General features: G+C 35.0%; 1 protein-coding gene across 1 annotated transcript; it reads right to left on the reverse strand.

Moving 5' to 3' along the window:
- Positions 1–6: 6 nt before the first annotated feature.
- On the reverse strand, positions 7–11,550 carry LOC131624594 (PH, RCC1 and FYVE domains-containing protein 1-like). Its single transcript, XM_058895532.1, has 7 exons — positions 10,871–11,550; positions 7,398–7,484; positions 6,070–6,159; positions 5,343–5,423; positions 4,753–4,947; positions 2,518–4,656; positions 7–1,938 (listed from the first exon to the last, which is right to left on the reverse strand). Exons 1-7 carry the CDS (start codon positions 10,958–10,960, stop codon positions 1,870–1,872), a joined length of 2,751 nt encoding a protein of 916 aa, XP_058751515.1. The 5' UTR covers positions 10,961–11,550; the 3' UTR covers positions 7–1,869.
- Positions 11,551–11,997: the final 447 nt, after the last annotated feature.

An 11,997-nucleotide genomic window follows, 5' to 3' on the forward strand; every position in this document is an offset into this window, starting at 1 on the left:
GGAGGTTTCCGAAAAGTGGCTATCATGGTTTTCAGGATTGAATCTCAATGTATAAGGTGTAATTCGTTGAATCATAATTGGATGAAGGATACTGGACATGCACAAAGATGGGGAACAAAAATACCAACCAATTGAGAGTGATAACGGCAGCAGAAATTCTGAACTCGCCGGAAGGATGACGCGACTGAGAATTTGAAGACATGCTGGAAGAATGACACAATGATGGAGAACTATTGGCATATGACTTCTCTGATAACGGTTTGGGTCAAGTGGCTGGACATGCGACAGCAATATGATTACTATTGTGTCGGCAGTGACTGATTCTACTCGGAGAAGAAGAGTCCACCAGAGAAAACATTGTGAAAAGCCAGAAAAAGGTCTTCGAAAACAAATAATAGAATGTTTAGGAGGCTCATGGAAAAGAGATGAAGATGCATGATCAGAACCTACCATGATACCATCATGAATTTGTGATTGTGTCTAAATCAGACTTCACTCACTTCTGTTTTTTGTAGAGTGTAGAATAAATACAACAAATACTAATTGATATTACTCCCTCCGATATTCATTATGTCACTTTCGAAGAAGAAGAAAATTGTCCTAAATTATATAAGTCATTTTATAATACCAATGAATCATTAATACTATTTTTTTATTATACCTTCAAATATTTATTATTCTATCTTCTTTCTCATTCCATTAAAGAAGGATAATTTTATAAAATCCTTTATAATTTTTCTTTTCATAAAACAATAATTAGACTTTTTAATATATGTGACATGGCAAAACAACTTATAATAAAAAAACGGAGAAAATACTTACTAATTCTAATACTAATAATAAACTCATATCCTAATAATAAGTATTTGAATTTAACTTTTTTGATTCCTACACTCTCCCTCAAACTAAAGCTTACAAACTTTAAGCTTGTTACAATGGATGAATGTATTATAGAGAAAATAGAAACTGAAAAACTGTAGCTAAAAAGTTGTAGAGCTATCTATCGGAGATGATGGTAGCAAAGGAAATTGTGCACGTCGTAGGTTTTGAAGGTGGCTATGGAGGTTTTCAGAAATTAGTCTCAGTGAAGAAGGTGCAACTGGTTGAACCACAATTGGGTGCAACTGGTTGAACCACAATTGGGTGCAGAGATAAACACAGCAAGTAATGAAGAAGAAAGTATTTGGATGAAGCATAGAGGACTTGCACAAGGAAGCAGAACGAAAATGCAGACTAATTGAAAGTGAATGACTGCAGAAGAAATTCTTAACACATCGGAAGGATGACACGGTGAAGAATTATGCCAAAAGGATGACAAACGATGGAGAACAATCGGCACGTGGCTGCTTTAATGACAGTTTAGGTCAGGTGGCTGGACTGGAGACAATATTATGATCACGATGGTGTCGGTGGTTGCTGATGATGGTACACCGCAAAGAAGGGTCCACCAGAAGAAAAGAAAAGGTGTGTCGTTACGAAACGCCAGAAAAAGAATAATAGAATGTTTGGGAGGCCTGCTTCGAAAATAAATAAAATAGCATATAAAATAAATACAATAAATACTAATTAATATTTATTTGCTAATTCTAATCTTAATAATAAATTTAAATCCTAATAATAAAGATTTAAAGTTGATTCTCCCATTCTAACAAAACCTCATAAAAAGGTAGAGAAAGAAGTCTGTAGTTAGTTTTTGTGTTGACTCAAACATGGATAAAAACCTTCTTTCTTTAGGTGAAATAAAAGCCCAAGTACAGAAACTGACATTGTGAAACTACGGCCAGCTATGAGTTAAACAGCGTTGAACCTATAAAATCTAAAGCTTGGCCCATTCACTAAACAAGTAAGAATTTTCAACTCAAGATCAGCTCACAAGTTCATGGGCCTAGCTTCTTGAGCAGTTACAACCAGAGACAAATATTTCCTGAGCCAGCTTACCTGAAACAGTCACATGCCACATATTCCGACATAATAATTAAAAATCAAAATTTACATGGCAACCATTATTATTAGACACTTAACTCAAATCTTATTATAAGTGTGTTTTGAGTTGTGCCATGTTCTCAAGAAAATAATTAGTTGTGTTTATTTTAATTATAAAATGAGTTTTATTTACTAAAATACCACTATTTATTATAGTTACATACTGGTGTAGTTAGGCGAGTTGAAATACAATAAATAAAGATATATTAATGGGAAAAAATTATTAGTGCTTCATGAATATCTAAAGTGACAAACTAATTTGAAATTAAAAAAAAATTATTGTAAATGAGAGACAGGAAATATACATAGAGCTACAATCCAAGCATAGTATTAAGAATTGGTATGAAACTCCATTCTGTATTTTTGTACCATATTATGGATGGGTCGTTTTCTTCAGCTATAATCCATATTAAAAGGAAGAACTAATATCATTAAGTGAAAATGGGGTGCTAATTGCCAAATATTGAAATTCTTTTAAAAAACCTTAATCATCAAGGAAATAGTGTTCATCAAAGAAAGCATAATGTAGGATACCTGTGATCTTAATTTAACAACCTCCTGGCCGAGGCTATCGTTAGTCCTCTTTGTATCATCCACAACTATCTTTGGGGTTGTCAGTCCTCCCAGCGTTGGGGTTGGAGTAGTTGACCGTGGTGGACTAGGCCGCCTAGATATTGGGGATGTTGCCCGAGAAACAATTCTAGATCCAGGAACAGAAGCTGAAAAAAACTTCTTTGATGATCCAAAAACAGGATTAGAAGATTTAGAAATATGCATCCCTCCCCATTGAGAACCTCCATTTGGAACAGGCGAGACCCGACTACTATTGAATTCCATTTTCTTATTTTTCTTTGAAGATCGTCTGTCTACTTGTTTCAAGGATTCCATTGAAGAGAACTTAGAAATTTGATTTTGAGATCTAGAATCCAATTTATCATCCTTAACAATAGACTCGAGTGACCCTTGATTAATACTTCCTCTCCTGCTAATAGAAGACTGAGATGAACCGTCAGCTTCTGTAGTTTTCTTTATTTTGTTATAACAGTTATCACAGACACGATAAGGTTTGTTGGGATTTGGTGACATTGAAGCCTTAACAGACTTCTTACTGCTGCATGAATGACAAAAAACGAGTCCACAATTATAACAGTTATGGCGCTTCCTTTTGAAATTGAATGGCACACGGCAGCCAGAACACATGGATTGGTCAACACCAGATACCCACTTATGCAGGCATATGGAAGCAGTAAAATTTGTACCACAAGCAATACTTTTAACTTGTTTGTCTTTTAAAGCTTCCACTAATGTCGGGGAGTTTCTATCATCAGTATCCCCGTGGCCCAAACGACCATTTGAACCTTTCCCCCAAGTGAAAACTTCAGTTCTTGAAGTTAAAACTGCAACATGATAAGCACCACAAGCTACCTCCTCCACAAAACTCTTTGAAAGCTTTCCTTCAATGCGAGTTGGTAGTTTACCATCAGATTGAGGATTTCCTAACTGGCCATAGACACAGCTGCCCATGGTATAGACATGGCCTGCTCTAGAAAGTGCAACAGTCATACTATGCCCACAAGCAACTTGACAAAAATTAGGTTCAATAAGGGCTACAACACAGGTTGGAACAAGTTTGGATTCCTTGTCACCGTGCCCAAGTCTACCTTTGTCTCCATCTCCCCAAGTAAACAGCTTCCCTGAAGAGCAGTTGCTGGAACTAGGATTTCCAACCATTACTTCCACAACTGCAGCAGTATGCCAAACACCACAAGCAGCCTGCACAGTTCGAAGACCCTTCAAGGACTCTATTTCCCTTGGCAAGGAAACACTTTTTCGGTCTCCATGACCGAGAACACCAAATGTACCATCACCAAAAGTAAATAACTTCCCAGAAGAGGTTACAACAGCAGTATGCCAAGGACCACAAGAAATAGATGAAACGTGTATACCCTCCAAGGGACCATTTACTCTTTTTGGAACCCAGTGACTCACCTGATTTCCATGCCCCAGAAGACCATAGTTGTAAGTGGCATCACCCCATGTATAAAGATCTCCAGAAAGTGTCACAGCACAAGTATGATACTCTCCACAAGCAACTAGTTCGATATTTGTATTACTCAAAGATTCAATGAGTTTTGGATGGGGAACATCAGAATCAACTCCATGCCCGAGCCTGCCTCCTGATTCTTCTCCCCAAGAGAAAATTTCACCCTGTTTCGTCACTAAGGCCACATGTTGCCCACCACAAGCAATATTCTGTACATCTAGAACTACTGCTGATTCCAAGGCTTTCGGCAATAGAGAATCCATTTTGACATCAAAACAACTCCCAACTCGGCGAACCCCACCACCAAGAACACCATCACCTATGCCTTCCCCCCAAATGAAAACATCCCCTAAGGCATCACCATCATCACGAGCAGAACCTTGGCTAGAAGAGCTAACAGCACTTGATAGACTAACTCTAAAGGCATCCATAGGCATTGTCTTCATGTGACCATGCACGCTATCTGATCCTCCTGATGACACAGAGTGGACTGAACCACTGGCCGAATCTGGTGGGAAGAAAACCTTTGGAGGAATAGGATAATAAGTCGCATCAGCAAATGCTTTATCTAAACCATTCTCAGGAGGGCTCTCATATGGGCTATGAAGGTGAATGTGATCCTCACTATCCTGAAAAGGGAAAGCAGATATCTTCCCAATAAACCTCTTCAACTGAAGTATAGACAAGCATGCAGAAAATAGAAGGATAAAGATGATGTTTGATACCTTTTGCAAGCTTTCATTACTACCAAATGGAGAATGCAAGGGAGAACTTCTTCTAGTGTATGTTCGAGGACTATTAATTTCAGATGGAAAACCATCACTTCTAGACTCTGTTCTCCACTTCCGGTGATGGCTCCGTGAAATCAATGCTTTCAATCCACTGAACCATACCTCAGCTTCATCTTTGTCCTTGCAAATCTAGTAGAAAAGAATCAGATTAAAACATTCTATTAATGTTAATCACACAAAATACGTCAATAATGCCATAACGTCTATAATATTTGTGCAATCATAGAGCTGGACTAGAATAACATCGACCCCCCAACCCAAATAGAGGGAAAATGACCACCAATTGTAGCGTAGGAAAAGACCAACAGAGTATCAATCTGATTATACAGATAATCTACACACAGTTCACTAAGAATCTATGCAACATAACCGCTTTTGCATGTTTTTGGGTAGATTATGGATTAAATTCAATTGATACTTAGTTACTCAAATATTCCATACCCAAGAACTGAAGAAAAACATTTTTCTAAGATACATCTATGGCTATTTTCTTTTTTAAAATAAGAATGTGAAGAATTTTGTACCAGGTCCAGTGATCGGTCATTGTAGATAAGTGAAAATGACTGGTATTCCTTCGCAGGCCGTGGATATCTTTGAAAGATAGGCTGAAAAAAATAGAAGTTCAATTCAATCATAATACTTTGAGATGCTTTCACTGCACAAGGTCAAAGAAAAGAAGGAACTGTGAAAATATATATAATTGTAAAATGCACTCGTGCCCATGCTCACCAGAATATCACAAATTGGAGGTGCATTTTAACATAGATGAGAATTTAATGCAGAAGACAGCATAAAAGCGTAACAGAATGTGCGTAAATAAATACCTGGACTGTAGCAGTATAGTAGTTGCTATTAAAAGACTGCATAAGTGAAAGCAAGGGGGAAAAAAGAGCGATAATCCACGAACCCCACAAATTAATCATGAATAGCTATCAAATCATTATAGATCTGAAATCTCTCCTTGGAAGCATGATTTAACAATTTTCTTAAATAGAAAAACAATCAAAATAGCAACATAAAAAAAAAACACAGCTTCTTAGTCAAAGATGGATAATGATTGACTGCTCAAATTTTTATATCTAACTAGGAGCAGTTTAAGAGGCCAGAAAAGTGCATGCATAAAATGCAAATTTTAGTAATGTACAAATTATAGCTTGCAACAACTACTAAGATATATAAGATATGATATCGTTTACAAAATCTAAAGCACAAATAATATCAATTATTTCATTGTCATTTTGAAAGACTTACCGTGCGTTGTCCGGATATAATTCTAGAAACATTAGTTAGTTTAAGGCGCTTCTCTTCTTTCCCTGAGAACCATATCAAAAGAGATTCGTCCTGAAACAATAGAAAGGTTAAATACCCTCCCCTTTGGACAACTATTGACAAAATATTCATTGCACAAAATCAAACCATCTAAATGAACAAATTCAAGTGTTTTAATCACACCAGAACGAGAGAGAATCATAAATATGTTGGTTCACAATTATCCTAATTACCATAACTAGATAAAGTCAAACTACAAGTATCCTAGTACATCAATTTTTAACAAAAACCAATAGTGAGATGCTTCATTACTTGGACTAAAGGATGGCTTTCGATTATTGAGAAACCAAAAGTTAGTGCAGCCACATCCCAAAATTTTGAAGGTGCGTTAGCACATTAAAAAAGAGTGAGGACAGTTTCAATAATTGAAATGTCTTCTTTATACAATACCATTTTGTTGTTAATGGGTGTGTTGGTGTTAGATCGTGTAGTTATTTATGCTCAATCACTCCCATTTTCTTAAATTATTAATAGTGCTTACATGTCAGTATCGTCGTTGTGTTTGGTTTGTGTATGTGTTGGTACATCATAGATAATAGAAAAACATGCTGAGCTTTCTAGTAGGATGACACGACAACGAGAAGCCAAAAACCAAACATAAAGACAACTTAAAAAGGGTGATTGACTAGTTAATACAGAGAACCAAAGAACGTGAGTCAAGAAGACAACCAAATGATTTGCTTAAGCCCACTAAACATAATCTGTGATACTAACTTGAAATGAAAAACTGAAATGCTTGAAAATACTAACTTGGATTTATAATAAATTTGATACAAAATTAAAACCTTCAACCTTAGGAATCAAATTCTAGCAGATGCAGCAATTTCATTTTCTAAACTATATGTAGAAGTGATCAAATCACAACATACAAGGAAATAACTAAATTAGGGAAAACAACGAAATAGGGAAACCTCAACATATATAAATGGTTGCACATATCTAATAGAATCAATGATGAGCTCAAGATAATGCAAAGTAAACCACAGCAATAAATAAACAAACATAAGGCTAGTGAGCAATGAAATGTCAGCAAGTTGATTCTGTAAATAGAACACAAAACCACATTATGCTGCAAGGCTTGATATGGACAAATAAGGTAACATTTTCTTAACTTTTAGTCATGCAGATTAAATTGATTCCTTTGACAACATGCATCTAGGTTTTGGCAAGGCAAAGCTTCCTACGATGTTTGAAGTATTGAATTGGTCTATAATGATTAATTTATATGCGTTAAAGTAGTAAAAACTTACATTGGAAAGCCGAAAGGGGCAAAACTTGGGCTTCCCCCTTCTTCCATACTTAAGCAAACAAGCCCCTTTCTTTAAAGCAGTAATTGCCTACAGTTGAGATATATAAAGTCGATCAGTATAATCCTCACAATAGACAAGCACCAAGGGTATCATGCTTAAAGCCCCAAATTCCACATCATACTACAGCAATAAACTGCGTGCACATCAAAATAGATGAAAATTAAAAAGATTTACATCAATATGATCACAATTCAACACCTTTTGCTATTTTCTAAATTTTTGACATAGTTAGTCCCCTAAAGAAGCATAAACGCTGCTAGAATCTTGAAAATACTTCTGACAGCTATGGAGCCATAAGTTTTCTACAGAAACTGTTCCTTTGTATCCTGATTCACCACTCAGAAGCAGCTCTACAAGAAAAGACTCAAGAAGACAAGAAAAATTAAGATGCAGTTGGGCACAGGAAAGTGCCTCCTTCATATCCTGAATTTCTAGTCAGCAGCCTTGTCTACGGCCTTAATATTAATGTTTCCAATTGAAGAGAAAGAGATTCTCTAGTAATCTTCATGGTCAAATTTATCCGGTACAGTGTTGGGTTAATCAAAGGAATAAACAACTAAGAGACAACAATAAGAGTCCAAGCCTTCTTCACACTAGACAGGGTTCACTACATGAATCAATCAAATGATATCACTATAATAGTCCAAATTTAATCAAGGCAGCACAAACACTTATATCAGTTGTGTCCATATCTTATCCATGCAGTATATAATTTATTTTGTCCTTCATATTGTCTTAGTCAATGTAGTCAAGCACGACATCTTAAATAGGATCGGTCGGCTTGTGAAAGATCATAAAACTCGGAACGTTAGCACGGCACTTAAGATCCTACCGAAGGGAAAATGGTAATTTCATACATACACCCTATGATCACTATTACAATAAGCAAAGATAACATTTTCAGGTTCATTAAATAATTTATGTATTCGGTCTATATATAGGCTACATACATTAATTATTCAATGAACTTGAAAAGAGAATATTTGCTTATAACAGTGACCAAAGTAGTATATACACACACACACACACACATACACAACACAGACACATGTGAATGAATTATACGTGTATTATAATTCACGTTTTTTATTACGATCTTGCTTCAAAAAGCTCGATCTTGACCACGCCGGTGGCAAAAACGATCTTTCTCTTATCGTAGCACTCTCAAACATCTTTGGCACGTAAGATCTAACGATCTTACAGTCCATCATTTGATCTTGACTACATTTTCTATTTAGCAATTTTTATTTCTATTTTTTAAATAGAATACCACAATGATTAGATGAATGACAGCATTTTATTATGTCTACAATGACTTGTTTGTTTTAACTTAAAATATTTCTTTCTCTTTCAATTTTAAGACTTGTGTTTTATATTAGTTTTATACTTGTTTGTTTTATTATCATAAAAAAATACTGTTTTCTAATTTTAAAAATTTGTCTTATCCACATTTCCTATGTCGCATATATACTTTCTAGCATTCAACTCAAAATCCTCTTTTATGGTTTCCCTTATTAGAGTCTTTCATGGTCTACCTCAAGCACTAAATGTTAGGCTCTCTTCCAACTAATCAACTCTGTAAATTTTCACCTTTAGCAGTCTTTTTATCACACGTGCAAAAGCCATCTTTGGTACATTCATACCAACTTTGGTAAATATATGGCATTTCAACTTTCTCCATGATACACTAATAATGGCATAAAGAGCGAGTAATAACGCCAAAGAGTTAGTGATTAATTCAACAGCCCAGTGCTCCACTTCACCTTGTGAATGATGAAGCCAAGTTACTCCAAAATTGTGTAATGTAACTATTGGTGCGTATACGTGTCTGATACCAATATGCACATACCTGATACAATATGCATATGATATGCCTAGATTTGTTTGGGATATGACTTTGATAGGTTTGGAATATTGCTCAAAGAACATGTCTTGAAGCTTGGTGTACAACAGTGTTCATCATACTGTGAGAGCAATTGAAGTTCGTAGTCCTTTTGTAATTCTTTTAAGAGACAAAATGAAGGCGGAAGAATTGGTTTGCTTTTCAAAAATGATACATACAACCCTAAAAGAGAGACAAGGCTGTGGAATATTGGTGGAATTGTACATGGCCACAATCTGAATTAACTTCTAATTTATGGGAGATTTTTAATTAGAATAAGTTAATAGTTCTTGACTAATGAAAAAGTCCTTATAAGTTTGTATATTGATGAAGAATTTAAATGATAGAGTTCCCGGGAAAATTGAGGTTAGTTTTAACTTATTAGAGAAGTTACATTGTTTTAAAAAAGCATAGTTATTGCAAGATTCTTTTAGTAATTCATTTTCCATAAGTACATCTTGAGAAGTTTAGCTAAACCAACTCAAAGATCCAATATATGGTGGTGTTGAACTCCTTGGATTGACATTAATCTCCTCATGAACCAGAAATAGAAGTTGTGTTTTTTTGGATAATGGGAAACGGGTGACAAAAATGATACAATTTGTATACAGTCAAAAGTATATGGTAGGCAATTGTACATGGTCAGGACTTTGTATAAGACAAATAATACTTTTTATGGACCCTAACATTGGTAAGGAAACAATGTGATTATTTTGACATTTTTAGAGATGAAAGAATGCACTTAGATATTGACAATAGAAACATATGGTGTCCATGCTTATCGGGTATGATCACATCACAGGTATCCTTTTATGAAGTGTGACCATCATATGCTGATATGGTTATATAATAATGAATAATGTCAATAAACTCTTCACAAACAAAACACATTAATGTGTTATACGCACAGAAGTGCACTGCATGCATGCACGCATTCCTGATATCATATCTAGTTTGTTTTATACCTTAGGTTCTAAAAATTTAGTGTATTCTTCTATTTGTGCCATATAATATTCATATTAAGTATCCAAGCTTTATAGAACAAAGAACATTACTAAATTAGGCTGTTTCACATGCACCAAATCACAATTGTCCTCTATGATTAACGTCATAAAACACTTCATATATTGCATAATGTGAGAATACACAATCTAAATCCAAGTAGTACTCTATCAGATCATGTATGTTGTAAAAGTACACAATCTAAATCCAAGCAGCATTATATCATGAAATGCAGGCAGAGAATCAAAAAACAAATTATCATACTAGAAAGCATGGCCTTAAATTGTGGGCAACTATGGCTGCACTATAACAGTTTTAGAGTTTTCCACCCACAACATGGCATCCACAATTGCCACTGCATTTGACCACATTTTGACGCAAATTAGACCCATGCTAGCATGGAAGTTGCTATGGTACCCTTGTATTATCAGTTATTTTTGTCCTAGCTACTAACTAGAGTAATCAAAAACCTAATGAATATAAACGAAGTGAATTTGAAATTTAGAAGATTGTAGCCAAAAATAGATACCTGCTCAATGTCTCTTTCAACGGTACCAGTTCTATTCAGATCCGAAGTAGTTGAAGCAGTCGTCATCATAACAGTATCGGACCGTGACATCACTCAATGCAAGATTAAGAAGAAAAATTACAAACTATTTTCAAAATTCAAACACCAATCCTCCACTCATTCACCCATTCTCATACCCAAACCATTCCATTCACCTAATAACAAACCTTCCAAAACCGAATTGACTACGCGCCACCAAGCTAAATTTCCACACGCGCTCAACTTCATAACCTCCACCATTAAAATTGAGCTCCTGCACTGTTAAACACCAGAAGATATTTCTAGGTCACGATGGAAGGAAATACTCCACCGATTCCAGCGATTGATAGATCGCTGATCTCGCGCCGGTCCGGCGGAGAAGAAAACGGAACGGAGAAAGTGCGGGAATGTAGGAAATCTGTGAGGAAAGTGTGATCTGATTCTGAAGTAACAGTAGAGAGAGAAAGTGTGTTAGAGAGAGAGAATAAGAAATTTTCAGTGTTGTGTTGAGTCTGAATGGGTGAGAAGTGAAATGCAAAAATAAAGAAAAGGAAAGAAAATAAGCTGAGAAAGGGAAAGGAAGAAGCGGCGGAGAAGATTGACCTCAATGTTGGAAGATAATTTCGGTTTTGCCACTGAGGTTTTGTGTTTGATTGGGTAAGGATGATGAGAAAATCGAGAATGAGTGGAAACGAAAAACTCGGAATTGACAGTAGTAAGTAATAAATTCCGAAAGAAATGATGGAACCTGGTCATCACTTAGTCAACGATTTAAAGCGTATGATAGTATTTTGAATTTTGAAATTTGAAATTAATCATAATTAAAAGATTTTTTTCTTAATAATAGAATCTCTAAAATTTATTTTATTTAATTGCAAGTTTGAAAAAAAATTTAAAAAATTAAAAATAATACACAGAATAAATTTTATTAGACTTTTAATTATTAAAGCTTTGTTGAAAAAAATTGAAACAGATTAACAATTGAGATATCTCATAAACAAGAAATGATATAAAAAATTAATAATATTTTTTATAAAAAATCAGTCATGATGACAAGAGTAAAATTGTAAAAGGTAGTATAAATTTGAAACTATAAATTTATGAGAAAA

This window comes from Vicia villosa, unplaced genomic scaffold (genome assembly GCF_029867415.1).
Source record: "Vicia villosa cultivar HV-30 ecotype Madison, WI unplaced genomic scaffold, Vvil1.0 ctg.000141F_1_1_2_unsc, whole genome shotgun sequence".
NCBI classification, from domain to species: domain Eukaryota; kingdom Viridiplantae; phylum Streptophyta; class Magnoliopsida; order Fabales; family Fabaceae; genus Vicia; species Vicia villosa.

Bases quoted from the DNA above. Each gene is read 5' to 3' on its own strand.
- LOC131624594 (XM_058895532.1), bottom strand. From the start codon at position 10,960: ATGTCACGGTCCGATACTGTTATGATGACGACTGCTTCAACTACTTCG. The intron at 7,485-10,870 runs GTATCTATTTTT...TCTCAACTGTAG, and splicing joins TTGAAAGAGACATTGAGCAG to GCAATTACTGCTTTAAAGAA. The intron at 4,657-4,752 runs GTATCAAACATC...TTCCCTTTTCAG, and splicing joins GTAATGAAAGCTTGCAAAAG to GATAGTGAGGATCACATTCA.